This window comes from Equus asinus, chromosome 4, assembly GCF_041296235.1.
Source record: "Equus asinus isolate D_3611 breed Donkey chromosome 4, EquAss-T2T_v2, whole genome shotgun sequence".
Taxonomy (NCBI): Eukaryota; Metazoa; Chordata; class Mammalia; order Perissodactyla; family Equidae; genus Equus; species Equus asinus.
This window is the reverse complement of record NC_091793.1, coordinates 102192333-102214283: the sequence shown is the minus strand read 5'-3', so window position 1 is coordinate 102214283 and position 21951 is coordinate 102192333. Positions and strand designations below refer to the sequence as shown.

At 32.8% G+C, this 21951-nt stretch overlaps 1 protein-coding gene across 16 annotated transcripts in view; it reads right to left on the bottom strand.

Annotated features, from left to right (window-relative positions):
- The window catches only part of SLC4A10 (solute carrier family 4 member 10), a 284389-nt gene that overhangs the window by 96415 nt on the left and 166023 nt on the right, over positions 1-21951 (bottom strand). For 7 of the 16 annotated variants that reach the window (XM_044768819.2, XM_070507984.1, XM_070507977.1 and 4 more), the window contains exons 6-9: positions 18373-18561; positions 9027-9118; positions 7963-8052; positions 3005-3162 (exon numbers count right to left, since the gene is read on the bottom strand). In XM_044768819.2, coding sequence (XP_044624754.1) covers positions 3005-3162; positions 7963-8052; positions 9027-9118; positions 18373-18561 — 529 coding nt within the window. The remainder of the gene's footprint in view (positions 1-3004; positions 3163-7962; positions 8053-9026; positions 9119-18372; positions 18562-21951) is intronic. The other 9 variants (XM_044768822.2, XM_070507981.1, XM_014860082.3 and 6 more) reach the window with 3 other exon arrangements.

Sequence of the window (21951 nt, the reverse complement as noted above, 5' to 3'; positions counted from 1 at the left end):
TAAAAATAATTTTAGTAGTACAGAATCATTCATTTCAAAGAAATTACTAAAGATGGGAACTTTAATGTAAAAATATTTCCATATTTTTTCACGGTTTATTATTATTTTGAACCATTTTACAATGATTGACTCTTATGCTTAAGATCCTTGAGCAATGGGAATACGTGGTTATTTTGATCTCAGTGTTTCCCCATTTAGTTACCTGTAGAGTCTATATAGTTGTTATTGAGAATTTCAAGGATTCTATAGTCTTTAGAAGAGGAAGGTGGGAAAAGTAAAATCTGATTCAATCTTTCTGAATTAGAAGGAAGAGAACTCAGTAATATGCAAATTGTAGAACTAGGTAGAAGGAGAAAAAGGTAATATGGTAGTACAAAAAGAGAACATATGATCAAAAAAAATAGGTGTACGTAAAATTTACATTAAATAAAAAAAGCTATGGTCAGAAATCAAAGATCAGTTATGCAGAAGAAAATGGGGAGTTAGCGATCTATTAATTCCAGTGCTGCAGGAATAAAAATACCAGGTGCACTGTGATATTCCATCTAAATCAGGTTGAAAATCTGGCAAACTTATCACAACTGGAGCTTTTGAAGAAATCAACACAAGCTCTAACTTTGGAGAACTGGTAATTGTCCTGTCGCTGAAAAGGTCAATGCTGCAGGGAAATTGTGCAAATTGAAAAATGCCCTATATTTGGTAATATAATCCTATGACAATAATTTGTTAAATGGTTTATGCTCTTAAGTATGAAGACTCATGGCTTTATAAGGTGCACTGAAATAGTTACTATAATTCTACCCTTCATTTAGTTATAAACTTTAGAATTGGTACACGTTTTTACATGACACATTTATACACAGTCTTAGAGGGTCTGACATTAATTTTTCATTTTATTGTAACTGAATCCAAGTCAATTTTTACTGTAAAGAAAGGTCCACCACACAGTTAAAATAGCAATAGTCTAATGTGGTGGCAGATGCTTTATCAACTATAATAATTTTAAGAAATTTCCTAACCTATGTACATCTTGCTATTTTTCAGGTTTCCATTCCATGGGCTATTTATAAAGTCCTAAAAGATTATTTTCTGACATTTCTACTGTGTGTTGCTGTTATATTCATGGTATGCCCTTTTGTCCTCCTAAGAAAGGATAATTAGGAACCTCGAATAGCTTTCTTTATTCTATTTGTCTAACTAATCTTCTTCCATTTTTCACCTTTCCTTACTAAACTGTCTAGTCTTTTTAATCTCTCCTTCTACAGTGGCTCTACCGTGCCCCTAATTTTTCCTCCATTGTTCTCTACACATATTTTGCCATGTCAGTATGAAATGAGGTCACCTAAACCTTGACAGTTTTCAAAGTGAGAGTACATAACCCCATTATGGCTTTTCTCCACTCCTGGGAATTTTCCTTTTCTTTCCTTTGAAATATAGGAACTATCATTGTCATAAACAGCTATCATTTACTCAGAGTTCATCAGACACCTTCCTAAACAGTGGAACAAGAAGGCACCGCTTGGATGACTGAAAAGGAATTTTACACTACTAAAATAATACCTCTACAGTTAGTAAGTTTGACATTTTAAATCTGAATCCCAAATTCCCAGAAACTCTGAATAGCTTGCAGGTTGTGTATAGAAAAATCCAGCCTTAATGATACAGTCAGACGCCACTTTAATCTGCTCAGTTCACCTTTCTCCCTTTTTAATAAAAATTGATGTTTATCAGAAGTCTCAGTAGCCCTCCAACAGGATGAACAGACACTTCTTTCTACAATCCGCATGGTAAATAGGTTCCTGCTTCAAATCTGTTCCTGCCACAGATTCAGGCACAGGTACTTGAACGCTGTATCCCATTTCAATAAGCTAAGCTGTTACAAAAGGAGGCCTCTCCTGATTAAACTATTTCATATTTTTGGAATATCTTGTCCGTAATCAAAGCACAGAGTGATGTAATCTGCTGTGTCTTAAGTTAAGCCTAAAGGTCCGCAGAGGAAACACATTCTACAAACCCAGTTGCCACAGCACCCAAACTTTTCATCATTTTAACCTGCCTAAGGTGGTCAGTGTTTAGAAGAGGATACATACTAACAGCATCTGAAACAGTTACAGCATCAAAGGGCATCAGTCATGTGGGAAAGGAGCCCTGCATAGATACGTTTGACCATGACAATAGGATCATAGTGAAATATACACGGCTGTCTGTGCATAGGAATCACATTTGATGGAGGAAGAAGGGAAGAAAACAGTGTCCCCTGGATGAATTGCTAGGAACCTAACATGCTGAAGTCAATATTCTTTTTTTTTTTCACAATTTTGCCTGCAGTTTTATATCTATAAACTAGAGATAAATGATAAACATAATTCAGTTTTATTATCCCTAAGTCGTTAGTTTTTGTGTATTGCTAAATAAAAAACAAGCTCAGGTGAACAAATCAAACTTGCACTTTTGATTTGGATTCACCCACAGTACCATGGTGCTATTACCAATGATTCTTCAGACTGTATGTATGACAGGCATACTGCACCTAGGATTGGACTACAGTACATTAGATCCAGCAGGGACTATCCTAATGATGGCACTTAACGTATTTTGATGGCCTACTCATTCAAGCATAAACCAAGCCCTGGAAACTTTGATCTTCCTGAGTTTGACCACAGTCATATACAGGATTCTCTCTTTAGCCCACAGTCTAATGCAATCTTTGAGAAAAGCCTAACACTTGATCACTTTTTACCAAAATTGGTAATTTACATGGTGATATAGAACAGAGTATACAGAGAGAGGAGCGCACCTAAAAAACACATAGGAAAGGAGGAAAGGACAGAATAATTTTTAAAATACTTTTTCCCCTCTTCCACAAACAAGAAGAAACAATAGTTTCATGGATCACAAATTAGTTTCCAGAAAAAACTCTGAGGAAATTATCTTTACTCCTTGTTTTTTTCCCCACAAAAAGATGGCTTAAGAAAAATGCAAAAGATGCTCTTATACTTTTTACCTGGTTGGGATTGGGACTTCAGCCAGTCCTTGAAGCAACACAGCTGGGGACAACCTGACAAACGCAACTACAGTTCGATCCAAGAATTCCAATTCCCCAACTAAGATGTTTGAAGCTTCAGCACCAGGAGGAATCTTTTTCATAAAATGTAGATCAACCTGTGAGCATCACAAGGTAAAACAAGATAAATCAAAATTGGAAAAACTTAGTAATCATACCCTGCTACAGTGCTTCATACTTGGTAATCCATCAATAAATACAGTTTAAACAAATACAGCTTATATAAATATATTGTAAATAGATTTTTAAAATAAACATCTCATTTATCCTTTAAAAATATTTTTTTCTTTACTTGTGTATTTTTCTGATTCATCACCAGTAAGCTAAATACTCTAGTTTCTCAACTCAATTTTTTAAAAAGAAGCTTCTTCAGCATTATCAATCTTGAAATTTTGGGGAGAAAAGAGTATGTGCTCAGTTAAACGAATAATTTAGTTAGCATTTGCCAATAGAGTTAAATATTTTTATACTAAATTATCTTAATTTTGTGCACAATACATTTCAATTAACTAACACAAAAAAATATGCCTATTTCAAAGGAAATATAATCATGTGCCTCCTGACAGTATAAATTATGACACTAGTCTTCATCTTTATTCTAGTTATTCTATATCCTACATACTTTATACTTCACTTGATCATTCTTCAATTTTAATTTCTCATTGGAGAATTTAGACATGGCAGAGCAAAGAAAACAAGAATAAAATCATTAACATTTGGAGTTGCTGACAAACTATAGTTGAATTTCTCATATGAGATGTCTATGATTGAAATGAATGCACACAAACCAAAAGTGACCAGTAACAAGAAGAAATGCTTAGAGTAAAGGGTGAAGTCTGGAAAATGAATGTAAAATATTCTTAAGAATAAATATCAATTTTTATGTACAGGGCATCGGTGAAAACCAAGCAGTGACTTTAAAGTCAATTTTACAAGGCGTACTTCTTTTTTCTAACTCATTTGACTTGCTTTTTATGAAAATCTTTTTAAAGATTTAGTTTTATGTTCTCATGTTAATAAAATGGGGGCTAAAGATCAAAGTGGGACTAGCCAAGAGAGAGAAAAGAGCTCTGGCAAATACAGGTGAGGCTGAGAACATTTTTTTAGGCCAGATATTGCTTTCACAAGTTTAATGATTGGAGACATTTTTCCAAGAAGTTTAAAATGAAAAAAATTAAAACTTTTAGAAGCAGTATCTTAGGAAATCCATAGCCAGACTTTAGTAACTATGTTAAATATGTCGCCTTCTGAAATCAAGACCTCAGTACAGCTACTTAGAAGATTTGTAACTACCCAATTTTTCTGTAACACAAGAGTACCACAAAACATAAAATCCATTCTATGGAGTATACATTTTATCACAGGGATTAAATATAAAAATAATCTGCAGCACTTCACTAAAAATATCAAACAGAACCAATGCTCTGTTTTAAAGAAAAAGAAAAATTATGTAACAAAGCAAAACTGCCTGTAAAAAATTATGACACATATTACAAATTCCAAGAGTTTTAACTTATAAATATACTTCCAAATATAAACTTGTAAACTCATAAAACATATACATTGAGATATTACATGGCAAATATCTTCCTTTTTATAGAATCTAGCCTTTCAATTTATAGGTAGGAAACTTATTTATTTACCTTAATAATATAAGGTTAAATTTCATGGGAATTATTATCATATTTTTGCATTTATATTTCTAGCTAGGAGAAATGCACACATTGAAAATGCTTTAAATTAGTAATGCTTTACAATTTCACTATCACACATAAATTCTCAAGAAGGGAATAAAAGATTATCTACACACTACTAGCCCTGTGAGAAAAACATAATAAATCTTCATAAGTCTTTCAGAGCATAAAAGAGTAAACAATTAAGTTTGTCTCCCCATGAAAATAACTATTATACAAGCTTAATACACTGGAATAAAATTTAAAAAGAGAAAATAGCTTTTTAAGAAAATTTATGATTGACAAACAATATGAGTTATATTGGTAATACCTGTCATAACTTTAATAAGAAGTTTAAATTCCACCTGGAAAACTTTCTATAAGCTCATTTATTGCTTGACAAATGCCATGGCCTTGACTATTGAAGTCTTTGCCTCAGGCAGGTGGCAATTATACAAATAACTGCTTTAAGATGCAATTTAATTAAATCAAGGAGTATGTAATATGCTAAAATAGTGTAATTTTATAAAAGGAAATATATGTTCCTTATACATGATTTTTTTGCATTATATAATATCTAATATATCATTGATTGATATCTGTTATTTAGAAAAAGCATTAAAATATACAGAACTTAATTTCAGGATTAGCAAATTCAAGTTTTGATTTAAGATGTAACCACTTAATAGTTAAATAACATATATCTGGAGTAGCCATTATATTATACTCATTACATTATATTATTCTTGGAGTAGTTAAATTTTGGGAGGTGGCCCCTCAGGAATAATATAATTTTTGTTTCTGTGTTATAATTTTGTATTTGTGTTATAACAACACAATTTTTATATTTGTGTTAATATACAATTCACAAAGAATCTTATTTGTCAATCTAACTACTTTTTACAATAACAAAAGATCACATTTAAGGACCACAATTTAACCTTTTATAAAATTACAAATACCTAAAACAGCTCTGAGGAACTAGGTTGAATTACATCCCTAAGACAATCCTTAAGTGGACTGAAACACTTGGAATGAACATAAAAAACTTCTGGAATTTTCTGGTCCTCTGAACAGGACCTTGAAGAAATCAAACTATACTCTTATGGATCTGTATTTACACTGATGCTTCTAGGTTCTTCAGACCTTTATGCTAAGAAGGGAAAGATGCTTATTCTGGGCATTTGGTACTAAAGCTGTGGGTGAGAAACAGTTATATCTTTAGGGAACAGGGTTAGACAGAAGACCGCGGTGGAAGTGGAAGTGTCTGGACAAGCTACACACTGAGATGTGAAGGGAATACAGATGGAACTTTAGGGAGAAAGTTTGTCTTAAGCCCATTATAGAAAGTACAAGAAAATTAATAGGGATTCTCTGGGGAGAAATGGTGTTGTGACACTAATCAGCCAGTGATCTTGAGCAGCTCTCTGAATCTCTCTGGGATTCAGCTTTCTCGCCTTCTAAATGAGGAGATTTCTAAGGTTTCCTACAGTTCTAGGATTTAATAATCTAACTCTGTAATATGTTTCACATACTAAAGATAGATGCAGAAGAAAGTTCTTTCTACGTAGAAAATAATGTGAAGGCTTCTTTGGGTCATTTGAAATAAAAGAAAGACCACCAGCATTTGAGAAATATTAAAATAGCCATCTTCTATGTGTCAGTTTGAAAAATAAAGAGACAAAGTGTTTTGACACATCTATTTTTTAAAAGCATTATAGGAAGCGAAAACCCGACAGATTATATTCAAAAAAAGTCCTTAAATGAGTAAGTTTGATGGGCCCATCCATTGGAAGGGTTAAAAATATGTAGATTGAATGTAGATAGAATATAGAATCAAGTCACATGAAATGAATACAGACTTTTTCTTCTTTCCTTAACTTATCAAAATTCTACCAGGGTTTGGAATCTACATATTAAAACTTAAAATATTTAAATGGAAAAAGTTACCTAGAGACTTGCTGAGCTTTGATAAAATCATTACCAAACTGAAATCATTAGGCTAAAAACTCTTAACTCATGGACTGTAAAATCTGGCATTAAAATTCATTTCCATAATGATAGATCATGTTTGTTCTTTCCGAACCCTACTACTCTGCCCTGCCAGGTTATAAAGTAAGAAGTATTACTTGGTTTTTCAAAAAAGTTCCAGAACTAAAGGCTTAAATTATTTTGAATCTCACAGGACTCATTCAACAAATACATACCAAACACTGTTCAAGGCACTAGAGATCCAGTGGAGACAAAAACATATTAAATTCTACTCTAATATTTATTTTTGACACTACTATTTCCACTAATGTTAATAACAACAATAATCATAGTAGCCACCTTTTATCAAACACCTAACTGTATGCTCAGCACTCTGCCAGACTCTCTCTGCATATCTTGTTTATTCTTTGCAACAAAATTATAAGTAGGCATTATTATTCTTATTTTACAAATGAGAAAGCTGAAGTTCAGAGGACTTCTCAAAGATCGGATAGCTTATAAATGTTAGAGTTAGGACTCAAAGTCTCATGCTCTTTCTTCAAAGCCATGTTCTTTCCAATGTGCCATGCTGTGGACAAGAGACTTAGGAATACAGATGGTTGGCACTGAGTAGAGGGCACTGAGTACAGATGGAATGGACCAACGATTGGAAATGTAATAAGGAAGAAAAGGATTAAAGGAGAGAAAATCTACTTTTCGCTCTTCTATAGTTCTGTTTTGGAGGACCTGAAGATAAGACTACTGTCTCCAATTGGCAATATTTATTTTCTTCCAAATGTGATGAAGCATTTTTGAAGGCTGCAAAGATAGGTCAGACAACTAAAAGCAAAATGATCTGGAGATATAAAATTCAGTGTCAAAGGATCATAGCCTTAAAAAAAATTGAAAGGCAATTTATTTGAAAAGATGTGATTTATTATCATTGTTTTTGAAAATGTTAAATATGCCCTTGTTACGCTGTTAATGCCTTCATAAATAAGCAAGCAATTTCTTATGTCATTGCTTTTAGGATATTGTTTCAAATAAAGAATATCAGAAATTAAATAAATGGCAGTTTGTTGCGACAATTCTATTCCAACTAACGGATGAATGAAGATGTAATGCTTTAAAAGGATATTTGCTGGAGTGGCAGATGGAATACATTTGACCTGGCTTCATATTTGAATCACATGCCTCCATACAGTGAAATGAGCTTTGAACCACTGTAGAAACATAGCCAGAGTATGCCCTCACCTCTCTCTCTTGCTGGTGTGGAGGTCCTTTTTCATGCCTTTGTTTCATCCCACATGGACTAGTATGCCCCTTTTGTTGGCCTCCCAGTCCCTGCACGCATAATTAACAGACTTAAGCTGGTACACCGTGCTCCCACGGAGACTCCGCCAGGCACCAGAGGGAGAGCATGCACATGACTAGACCTAGACCATTTAGGCATTGGCAGAGGGATTCTGAAACAGCAACAAGGAGCTGATTGCTATTAATCTTTTCAGAAGTTCAATGCAGGCAACTTCCTCCACTGCTGCCTCCCATTCCCACCTCCTCCCACTATTAGACTCATTGCCAGCGCTAAGTGCTTTACAGAAAAAAATCACTCTGAGTTACTACTGTTTCAGCCACTCAGATAAAGAGAATTGTTGATTCTGTCTATATTTGGTCAATATCGAAACTCTTTCCTGTTCAAGCGTGAAGTTTGCCATAGCCTACAACAGCACAATGTCAGGAATTTGCTAACCAAAATCACACTATTTTCACAGACTCGTTATTTTCTTAGAATAGATTCAAGTAAATGGTTTCATTTGAATTGTCTCCAGTTAGATGTATCCCTCAACAGAATCAGTCTTTATTATTTTTTATTCAAAACGCTGCTCAGTCTTACTATATTCTTCTAGTGTTTCCTTAGTCTAACGCCTTTTTCTGAATTACAACAATGAAACTTTATATTAAATAATTTGCTTTTCCACAAATAGAGGGAAAATGATTTTGAAAAAAACTAGCAAAATTTTCAAATAATAAACTTCTATTAAATTCTCTGTGAAGTGCAGTTATTCTTTCTCTGGAAGAATTACATTATACCAAGTGGCTGAAACCGGAAGACTACGCATAAAACTTACAGGTTTGGTTTTGTGAATAAGCAAAACATTACATGTGAACTTAAATGCTAACATTGTCTATAACAATATCAAGCTGTGGCTAAGAAATAAAAAAGTGCATGCAAAAATTGTGTCAACACCTCTTAAAATGGGTAGTAACTTCCAGTAATAGTTCAGCAGCTTACTTAAATGAGAGGGAGAAAAGCTTACCTTACTAAAGTCAACAGTGCTGTTTTCTCTGCTCACATCATTTTTATTTTCCACACAGGCTGGAGCAGACTGAGGAGAAACAACCTGACCTGCTAAAAGAGATTGTTATTACAGAATACAAACAATTACTTACATAATTCTAGACACGTTGAGTGAAATATGAATTAAACCAGACTAACAAAGGTGTCTTAATGAGTGTATGAGGTAAGCATGAAGGGTCAATATAAACAGAGCTATATCAATACAAATATTCTTATTTATCAGTTACAGATAGAAATGGGAGAATTCAGTCAAGAAAACGTAAACCAATTCTCAGATTAAAACTATAAATAAGGTTATTCTCTATGAAGAAAGATCACCTACAAAAATATTTAAATCTAATCCTGATTTTGAAACATCATGGATTTCTAAATTTCACTCAAAATTAACATATATATATATAGACAAGATAGATGTCTATTACAATTTAAGCTCAGACTGAAGAATTTAAAATGTAAAGTTTCTTAAAAAGGGCAAATATTTATCTGAAACATACACAGCATATTTTTAGCTTCTATTGCATCTGAAAAAAAAAAAACCAGTGAGAAGACATTCTTTGACAATAGCTTTTACAGATTTCTATATGAGAGGTTCAGTTAGAAATACTTTTACCTCACAGAGTATGAACACCGTGAATATGATTTTACGCTGGTCATTACTCAATTGTGTAAGCATACCGATATTGGTCTGCATGAGAAAAGCTCAATGAACCTGAATTGTATTAGTTTTCCATTAACACTAAGCAGTAAGGTGGTTATTGTGTAGTCTTTTCCCCCTTATAGGGGAGATTATAATATCAATTAAGTGGACAGTAGAGCTGGGAACGTGAAAAAGGCTAGAAAAAGGTAATTACATTACATTATTCACTAAATATGAAACATTCTTCTCAATCTCAACTTATCTAAAATCTATTCGTATTTAGCAAATAAATGATAAATATTAACGAGGTTTGCTTAATTTCACTTATCTCCTCTCTTCCCTAACCTGTCCCTACCTTCACTTGTTACTTTTGCTGTGAAATGAGTAATGAAAACCCAGCTCTGAAGCCTTGCCTATGTTCATGATATAACTCAGTGACTCTAAAATACTGCTCTCACTCTCATCAGTCTTAGACAGGAATATTCCCTCTTCTCTCTGCCTGGCTCTTTTCCCTATCAATCTAAATTCCAACTTTATTCAATGTTCTCCTTGAGTCTCATCTTCTCCAATTACTGCAGTCTGTACTTATCTGAACTTCTCTAAACTACTAGTGTAAATATAATAAAACCTTTTGTTTAAACTCACTCCTGAAATCTCACTTATTCTTTGTTACCTAGAAATTACTGTGTGATTTAAAACACTCATAATTTACTTTTTAAATATTGCTATAATCTTGATTTTGGAACTATTAAGCCTCTGAGGCAAACGTCATTTATTAATAGGTACAATTTTTTATGGTTTAAAATTGTTATATTGCCAGACAGTAATGGGCTTAAGATTCTTTTAGAACTCAAATATTTCTCTGCTTTCATTAAACAAAGTAAAATAATAATTTGGCTAAGACTTTAAAATAAATTTTTAAAGCAAATTCATCTCAAACCATGTACACAAATTCTGATTACAGCATATTCCAAGGAGTATATAAACTTTAGAGAAATGACAGACTTAAGCTGCAGCCATTATTTCATTCTCCCATTTCTAACTGCAATGTGCAGCTATGACTGTGAACTGTTCATTAGCAGCCATTTAATTTATCATTCTCAAAATAATAACTGTAATTAAAAAAAAACCTTTTACATAATGCATTTGTGCAACTAACAGATGTCTTCAATCACCAGTTTCACATCATTTCTCCATATTTTCATGAGTTAGAACATTAGATATATTTAAACCTAAATTTACTGAATGTTCTTAAAATTGAGTGGTGAAATTCAAGGCATGGAAAAACTAAATAAACATATATCTGCTTTCTTATAATAATTTATTTCATGTGGTATAAAACTACACAGAAGAACAATTATTTAATTAAATCAGCAAACACATACAAAAGAGAGTCAACCCAATGCAAAAATCATCAACTTTGAAGAGATTTAATTGGATAGAAAATATGCTGTAATTTAAAATTTGAAGAATCGAATAGCTATGTTTTCATTTTTTAAAAGCAGAACATTTTATAAATTACCTTCAGCTCATGCAATATGTTTAAAACATTGGCACTTGGATTTCCTCTTGGAAATATTAATATACTTTTAGATTCATTGTTCTATGTTATTCTTGATCTAAGATGAACTATTTCATCTTACAAACTATTACCTCATAAGGTTGATAATCAGAAAGATATTTGAAAACTATTTTCTATGAATATTTTAATTGATATGGATAATGACCTAGTGGAGGGTATTTAATCAGCATTAGACATACTAGATGATAGCAAATTCCTTACTAGTTCTAGATTCTAGATATGTGCATAAAATGTTTGCTAATGCAGGAAAAATAGCATAAAAACTACCAGCCTATGATATAGGAATATAAACCACAAATTTGATATCTCTTATATTTCAGAGGTAATAATTTAAAAAATAGCCCTAGGGGCCAGCCCTGTGGCATAATGGTTAAAGTCCAGCATGCTCCACTTCGGTGGCCCAGGTCCACAGGTTTGGATCCTGGGTGCAGACCTACACCACTTATCAAGCTGTGCTGTGCCAATGGCCCACACACAAAATAAAGGAAGACTGGCATAGATGTTAGCTTAGGGCTAATCTTCCTCAAGGAAAACAAGAGGAAGATTTGCACCAAAAAACAAAAAAGGCAGTAAGTATTAGTAATTAAATATATTTAATCACATCAAAAGTCCTGCGAAGTTTAAAGAGTACTCCAAATCTTATTTCTCAGCATGTACATCAATTCATTAAAAATGAAACAGTACACATTAAATGTGTATATCTTCAAGGCAGTATCTGAAAACTTGGCAGGATACAGAAAAATGTACAAGTATTATTATTTAAAAATTAACCTGACAAGGATGGTTTGGGTTATTTTGAAAAAAATAGAAGGCTTTAAATAAAGTTCAAAATTTTATTTGCTCTATATCTCTATCTATCTATCTATGTAACACTAAAATCCACACATGAATTATAGTCTATTGAACTACTAGAAATCTCATAAATTAAAATAATTTTTACAATTCCGTTATCAACTATAATCTTTATCTGTCTAAACACTGATTTCTTTAGTTTATACCAATTATTACTGCCTTTCAAAAGAAGGTGATGAGCTTGGATTTCAAAATGACTTTCATTAACTCAAATACTACTATATAAGAATGAGTACCTTTAGGTTTTGAAAGGGCATCCCTTATTTTTTCACTGATGCTAAAACAATAGCACTTCATACAATGGCAGTTTTCAGGTAGAGGATTTTACCTTCAACTAGAAGTGAATGTATGTCCTAACAGAATAACAAAGCATTTGCTAGGATATTTCCCCCTCCAGGAAAAAACAGTACAAAGTTAGGATATAGCACTCACATACATGTGTGGAAACTTTATGAGTGTGAATTGTTTACAATGTTTTTTCTAATCACTATTCCACAATGCTTGTGATCATACATGTTTTTTTCTATTTCTTTATATTACCTTTACTTTGCCCACTGATCTCTGTCCATATTAATATATCCTACAAATAAATGTCATTGTAATGTTTAGTCACATCTGTTAATATAACATCTAAATAATTTTGAGGCATGAAGATGACTATCCAAAAAAAAAGGACATTTATTAACTCAGTAATTCTACTACATTCTGGATAAATTATTCAAAAACTGATGAAATGTGGGCATCATTAGTATTAACTGGGAAGTGTCTGTGACTATTTAAATGTAAACATTTGAGAAACCTAACATCATCCTTATAATTTACCACATATTTTTATTTTTCCCACCTTTTAAACTCAAAGAGTTCACCATCTTAAATCCAAAATTCTAATACGTGTTATACATCTTACCAATTAAAGTGCATCTTATGTAGTATTCATATTAGCAACTGTTTGAATTAACTTTCCTTTAGTCATGAACTCATTTTCCTCTGGACCTCCATGTAGGGATAATACATAAGTCAGATAAAACATTATTATAGACCATGCATTTCTCTAAGGTAAATCATAAAAGATGTGGGGCAAGCATAGGAAAAACTGAGAATAATTCAAATGACTACTAACTAGAAAATGGAAGCTGTGCCTTTCTGCCTGCTACTCTACCAATTCTTCACTAAGTCCATTTTGAGACTGGCATAGTCATTTCCCTCATCATAAAGTTGTGGGGGAAGAACATGAGATTATGTCAAAACTACTATTTTTTGACTTTAAGTCAAGTCAGTATCGTTAAAGCATCTCACTATTAAAACACAACTGTAAAATATCTTCTCAAAAAATCTATTAAGTATTATATTAACTCATTTAAGTCTTTACCTATAGTTTTCTTCTTTTTAAAATAAATTATGTACATAAGTGTCATAAAACAGCAGCTTTTAAATTTCTATTTGGCCAAATTCAAATCAATAGAATAATATATCACTCAAGTGTATCATTATTTGCTTCTGTTTACTCCACTGAAAATCATGTGTAATAGAAGGAAACTGGGATGAAGACATGGAGGTACATTACTGTTAACCTAGAAACCAAGCTGGTTTACACTACCTCAGAAACCTTCAACGCATTTAGAGTACCCAAAGGGTAGGAGATGAGGGAGGTACAGAGATGAGATGAGCCTGTTAGAGACAGACACAAGACAGAGCAAAATAAAGAAATAGAAAGATGAATGACAAAGTTACATACATGTGTAGCAATACATTTATTCATGGGAATAGAAAACATGGAGAAAGAAAGGCTAAATATTTAGAAAATGCTGATTAGGTGAGCTATACTTCAAAAACATGAAAAGTATGCACACAACTAAACTTGGAGAAAAATTAGTATGCCTGAAAATAAGTAATGTAATACAAGAAATAACAAATTTAAACACATCATACTAGAAATATTTTTGCTGTTAAGATCTAGTCTTGACATTCCAAAACTCAGTACTAAAATACAGCCTCTGAACAGACCCATCAGTTGTGTCAACAACGTCATCTTGATTTTTTGGAACAACAGAAAATACCTTTATTATACAATGTTTAATTCTGTCATCTATGAATATTTTAATGTTTTCTCTCAAGTAATTCCAAGAATTATTATTCTAGCTTTTTTTTCTTCAAAGGTTGAACATCACAAGGGATAATTCTTAAACTCTTGGTATCTTATTTATGAGACCACAGTATTTAAAAACTAAGAAAGCATATAAATATCTAAACACACATAAAAACATTATACATCTGAAAATAAAAAGTACAGTATTTGTAAAGGAGGTGATTATACAGCAATAAAACTTATTTCCAAAAGCCATAAATAAAAATCATTCACAACACATATGTGTACATTATTTTAAGGGCTGGAATCTATGCAGGCCTAAAGAACCAACTAATATCTCATCCTTCCAAATCTAAATGTTCTCCAATAACCTGTGGTTTTGAAAGTAAGCCAGAGACTTCTGCTCTGGGACTCCTTTTGAAATCCTAAATAAAAGGTACAACTGGACAGTATTCAGAATAGGAGGGAGGGAAGATATGTGAAGGAAAAGGAATGGAGTTAGAATTAGTAGTAAAGTACAGAGTGGAATGAAGACACCCTAGACACAAGGAGACTAAGAATTCTAAATTATTTTTTTAAATATAAAGGTTATAACAGGGTAACAATACTTTAAAGTAGATTTGCAATCCAAATGTCTCAAAATGTAACTGAATGTATAACCTAAAGGATGAATATAAATACTAATAAATGTTGCTTTCTAGATCACTTAACACAGAAGTCTTATTTTTATTTTTAGAAAGTCCTTCTAGTTTCAAGCAATTATTTAAATATTCTTGATATATTTATTTTGAGTACTTTCTACCATATCCTTTTCAGGGTTCTAATGTTAAAGAAGATATTATTCTTTCTATTATTTTTTACTGTTGTTTTGCCAAATGTAACTGTCACTTTTTATTGAAACATCAGAATCAGACATTTAATTCTCACAGTTTTGATGCTTAATGAAAAGTGAAAGTTAAACACAGCATGGTGGCATTAAAAATGCATGGTGAATCCATAGCATCCTGCATCTTAGCCCTTAAGAGAATGTGCAGAACAGCAAGAAAAAAATTATACAAAAAAGTAAAGATAGTGTCTTTGGAGGTGAGATTGACAAATTATCACAAATCACTAAAAAGTTATAAACAAAATAGCACAGACTTGGGGAAGAGAAGAGCAAGGAAATCACTATCTTGTAAACCTAGCCTATAAACGGGGGAAGATCCACACTGGAAATTCAGATTGAAGTGTCTGAACGTTTAACCCTTTGGACTACTACGAAGGCAGCATGCTCAATGAAGTCAATTAAGGGAGTAGAAATCTTATTCTATATGACTTATGACTTTTTTGAATACTTTATGTAAGCATCAGTTTGTTTTTGAAGGAATTTCAACTGTTTTGCCTCTAAAAGACAGTATTTTAAACAAGAAGGGGCTTATTTCTATCCCTATGCTTAGGAAGGAAAATGTTTTCTGTTTTCAAGTTTCTAGAAAATCCTCACTCTAGTTCCTATTCTATAATCTTGAAAGAAAAATGTCAATCTTTTTACATGGAATACTTTACTGAAGAGATTTTTTTTTAAATAAGAAGAATACTATTTTTACCCTTTTGGATGTCTTGAAATCCTTTTGCATCTCTCTGTACTACTGCACAAAAAAATTAAATCTCTACTGCATATTTTGAAACAGAATGTCGAATCTATATTCATGGCTATGAATTTTGATTTGTTTGTTTATCTAGAGTTTGTCAGTTTTTTGAGATCATAAGTAGATTGAGAACCTTAGTAATAAAGGTCTTTCACACTTTTTTCACTTCTGGATAGGAGATTTATTTCTAAATTGGTGAAGTCTATACATATTTTCAGAATTCTCGACACACATAATTATGCAAAGTGTGTGAGGAGGCAAAACAGAGTCACAAGGAGGTGTTATAGCCTAGGCAGAGAAAACCTCTTCTGACAGCATACTCGACAATAATACTTAATTGGATATATGAATCTTATTAGAAATGTTTCCAAGTTTTTATTACTCTAATGTACGCCTCCAAAGGATTTGTATGTGTTCAGATAAAGGCTGATTGTACAGATGGTGACAGAATCACTTCAGAACTACTCACATCTTAGTTTTCTGAAAAACTAAGTAGTTGCCTGAATAAGACAGAAAGCAGGCTCTCAGAAAACTTTGTATCTATATGTATGTATACGTGGACTTGTGATTCAAGGCTATAACTCTATCATTTCTTCTTATGTTTAACAGAACTTTAAAGCAGTAATGAATAGTGTGTCTAGGTCTACAAGATATTATAATAAATGATCCATCCAGTAAATTCAGTACCCTCCTCCTTCCAAAAACAAAAGGTAATAAAATTATTCTATAATAAACATTATCCTCAACGAAATTTGAGATATAAATTATGGCTAGTTCACAACCCAAGATCCTTGCATCTTTGAATAAACACATATCCTTCTTACAGCCATATATTTTATTGTCTGATTTCCTGTAAAAGTAATGAAATAAAGGTAGAAGTTTGCCTTTTTTAAATGTGCTTGTATTTATAGAAAGTTAGTTCAAGGGAATATTTTAATAAGGTCTTTGAATCATATAGACAGAAGTCCATAGTCAAAATTAGTAAATATCCGAGTCTATTTTCTTAATATAATCAATACCAAATAAATACTAGTATTGTAAGCATAATAAAAGTATTACATTTATAAGTCTCAGAAAATAAAAGCTTCATTTTGTCATTTTCATGTATAACATTTTAAAGCAAACTGTGATTTAGAATATGAATACATTTTAAATATATGATATGATTCAAAGCAAGTTACAAATTCTCAAAATGTTGTGGAATTTACAAATACAAGTTGCTATGTACCATAAAGTGCTCGTAATACTTTTACTGAACTCAATAAATGCACAACTACAGACTCTTCCATGTAAAAATGACTTACATTCAGTCACTGAAAGGTCTTTGAAAATGAAATGAGTATTTCAAAAATCATTCTGCCATTAAGAACTGGTTCTATGTTCTGAGACAATAGTATATCTAAGCATCTTCATTGATTTATTAATGCATTTCTTCTATTTGTTTTTGTATATTTGATTCAGGAGTATGAAAACTGGTAAAAATCCCATATAAAGGAAAGTCTGGAGAAAATTTATTTAAATGCATTTGTATTTAAGGCATATCTGAAGCTTTTGAAAATAGGGTTGAAATCACATAGGACATCCCAATATACATGCTTTAGCCCATTTGTGGAAATAAGAGTCTTTCCAGTAAAGCATTTGAAATTACTTTTCATTATTTCTTATCTTTTAAAACTGGGAACTTGTGTAGCTGATGGAAGTTTAAAAAATTCATATCACCCTCATGATAACTTCATTTTACTTCACAAGACTAATGGAAAGGATGGATGATAACAAGAGATTCCTAAGCAACTTCCTTAGTGTAAATAATGGTCAAATGGCTGCAACCAGAGAACAAAATAGGAAGAATAAAACAGTCTGAAGCATAAACCATAAGGAGTAAGTCATGATTGCTAGAGAATAACAGTTGGTGTCCTCTATATTGGTGTGTGAAGACGCTAAGTGTGGTAGCTCCATGGATGTTGAAGGTGCGGCACTGCAAACAGTAATGAGCCCATGAACTGGAAATTAGGCTTAATATATGTAGAGCCACAAGCAATGCACTAGCTTGCCTTTTCAATCGTAATCTCTAATGAAATTTGTTGACTATGAGCTACATGAAACCAGTATCTTTTTTTCCACAGACACGAAACGGTAATCAATATTTATTTTAACCAAAAGTTCATAAATCAAAAGCATGGCATTACATTCTCAAGCTATGCGACAAAGACTAGGACCTTGTTTGGGGTGCAACTGATGCTCAGTTTATGTTTGCTGCATTTGAGTCTATAACTTATTATTATATAAAAGTTTTCCTTGCATTCTTTCATGAGCCTTTCAAGAAATTTAAATTCTTTGTTAAAATTTCTGCAGTTTGATGCTTGATAACAAGGCTCTGTATGTAAATGAAAAGAAACAATTCTACCAAAACAATCTAAATTTCAATAGACCATTTTCAAATAAAATATGTTTTAAAGGATTTAGAAGCACTTTGATATTTCAGACACATAATAAACAGAAAGAGTACAATAAAGAAACATTTACCATTTTTATCCATGGAATTTGGTTCTGATTGTTTCTTGCCAATATCAGCAAAGGAACGAACAATGGGAATTCTATTGGTGAGTTTTTTTTGATTTTGGTGGTGATGCTGTTTCATCAGTGCCTCATGGACCCTGTGGCGTATGTCCTCATTGAGCTGACCTGAGCTCACTTGTTGGTCAAGGACCATATCTGAAAAGGGAAGGCAGGAAGATTAGCACAGCTTTCCTGTGGTGTGCCAGCACTGAACCACTAGGTTTAAATACTCATACCCTAGGTAATATTACTCATCTTAAGATAGGAATGAATTCCTTTAAAAACCTCTAAGTATGATCTTACAGACGAAAGTTTATCTTTCTTTGTAGAACTGTTGCACAAAAAAGACTTGAGAAAATTTTCTTTATAAATGATTCAATTTTAAATATACAATGATCTTATGGATTATTATTTTTCAAATGGACATAGTTATACTGAGAACCAAGCGCTTTATGTTCTCCATTATTCACACTGATGGGAAGGAATCTAGCAGAGGTAATACCAATATAATTAGTATGTTTAAAATTGGAAAGCGGTTTCATATTTTATTTCAATATGGTTTTTCTCCCTTCTTCTAGTAAAGAATAATTTCCATGTTTCCTCTTTAAGCGAACAAATATCTATCTGTAAAAATCTGATGCAAGGGGGCTTAGGCAGCTATGTAGTCAGTTGCATTTAGAGACTAAACACAACTCTTTCACAATGATATAAAGTCAGTCCTCTCAAACTTTCCTTAAAAATGTTTTTATAGGGGCTGGCTCCTGTGACCAAGTGTTTAAGTTCGCGCACACTGCTTCGGCGCCCCAGGGTTTCACCGGTTCGGATCCTGAGTGCAGACATGGCACTGTTCATCAGGCCATGCTGAGGCAGTGCCCCATACGCCACAACTAGAAGGACCCAAAACTAAAATATGCAACTATGTACTGGGGGGATTTGGGGAGAAAAAGCAGGAAAAAAAAAGATTGGCAACAGTTGTTAGCTCAGCTGCCAATCTATGAAAAAAAAGTATTTATATTAAAAAGGTCTTCTATAACCATAAAACAAAGAATAAAAGGTGAGATTTCAGAAGGCTATAATTAAGCAGAATGATATTTACCATATATAGTGTCAGAAACGCCTATAAAATAAGTAGATGACTAAAGGCATTTTGAGTTTCTTAGTAATACAAAGATCACTCAACGAACCTCAGTGTAGTTAATCTCCTTTCAGATCATCAAATAGTAACTCTTTGATTTTTTGAGGCACTAACTCCTTATGCAAAGCAAGTAGATCACAATGAATTGCCTTCCACTACCCTGCTGAGTACACTGAAGATTTGAAAATTAGCAGAATTCTCCCTTACAAACAATGTTTTCCTTCAGTGTGAAAGGGAAATGCACTAGGGAAACAGACTTGGGTCGCTGTACGACATTCTAGCTGTGTGGCCTTGTAAAGCCGAATAAGCTCAGGGTTCTTATTTGTGAGATGGAGATAATATCTATCTCATATATTGTTGACAGGACTAAGGACATAGGCACCTAACGCACTGATTAGAATATTAAGGCCTTCAGTAAATATATCCCAGTACAAGATTTTCTTTGCGATTTTCATTAAGTACATTATGGGTTCCTGGTTTGAATTTTATGGTGGTTTTAATACATTTATCTATATTTTATAATAGTATATCAAGTGGAAGCAAAGTTGGGTTTATTAATAACAGAAAACCCAAATTAAACTATCTGAAATGATGAATTTCATTGGCTCACATAACAGAAAGATCAAGGTAAGGCTGGATTTAATTCTATTTCTCTGTGATTCTGTCAGCTTCCCCATCAGGTTGATTTTTCTTATGGTCATAAGGTGGCTCCCAGCAGCAACAAGGAAATACATATCTCTGTTCATATCCATAGATTCTTCGCCTTTTTGTGATTTTCTCTTAAAAGTTATTTTTCCCCTTTCCAGGAAAATTCTCTTAAGTTCAACTGACATAGCCTCATCTATGCTGAGCCAATCACTGACAAGGGACATGAGACCTATGTGATTGGCTTAGATTAATCAAGAACTGCCCTTCACGTAAGGTCACTTCTGGTTTGGAGGCACTTCTCTAAACCAGAGGCAGACAAACTTTTTTTGTAATGGGCCAGATGATATATATTTTAGGCTTTGTGGGCCTACATCATACTCAACGGGGTAAACCACAACTACTCAACTCTGCCTTTATAGGATGAAAGTAGCCAGGGACAACATGTACACAAATGATGTGGTTGTGTTTTAATAAAACTTTTTTATGAACATCGAAATTTGAATTTCACATATTTTTCATGTCACAAAATATTAATCTTCTTTCTACTATTTTCAGTCATGTACAATGTAATTACCATTCTTAATTCATAAATCTGACAAAATCAGGGAGTGTGCTATATTTGCACACAGAGTATAATTTGTCAATCTTTTCTCTATCACTTTGTTGTTTACAATGGAAAGAGATAGAACGCATGTTTGGGAGTCAGCCACAATGTCCACTATAATTATCTCCAAAGTCTCTTCCAATTCCAAAAATGTACGATAGTGTAGAATATTTCAATCTATATCTCAGTTCTTTGGAGAACAGTAGTTATAAAACCCCTGGATTAATCTGAAACAAGGGAAATGATAAATTGTCAACATACATGACTTTACACTGAAGCCTTGCTAAGGTGGAAAAATGTACATTTAAATATGCATTACATGCTTTACAGTAGGAGTTGTAAAGTAGGTTATTAAAACACCAAAAGGATACCAAATGAAAGACAATTTCATTTGTAAGCCATGATATGTACCTTCAGTGCAGTATTCTAATCAGAATCAAAATGAATCATACAATAAACCATGCACATAGTTTTTAATTCCTATCAAAGCACTCTTTTCAGGCTTGAGCACTACCAAAACCCATAAGTCACCAGCTTCACAGTTTTTCAGAGATAAGGTCTTTATTTGAAACAGTTACATAAGAGAAAATAAATAGAAAAAAAAACCCCACTCATCCGCTCTTTAGTCACACAGAAATACACAGTAAACTCCTCTGAGGTATAGCTGCATCAAATAATACCTTAATGAACTAGAAAAGTTAATCATCTTGCCCAAGAATATAACTTATACTGAGGTGAGACTTAGGTACCAAAGGGAGTCTGATTCACTAATCACTTACATTGTTCTCTTCACCACTATAATATAGACTAGTATGAACCTTGAAAAGTAGGAAAGGATAATGGACCACAATGGCTTTGGGCCTACAGTCAAGTCCTACAATCTCAGCAGGCTGTGATACCTAAATAATACAGGCTAGCCTGCCAAAGCACAATGCCAGGATCTGAACGACAAGAGAAGCAGGAAGAAAAAGATAAATAGGTCACCCTCTCCTAGCACTACACAGGTTCTAGAAAAACTAGTAGCATTTGTGTAAAAAGGCCTCAGAAAATGAAAAATTATTTTTCATCCTAATATTCAATTATTTTATCATGATCAATCCATCTTGACTACTGAATGAAAGCTTCTAGAGACCACGAGATTTTACAGATTCTACATAAA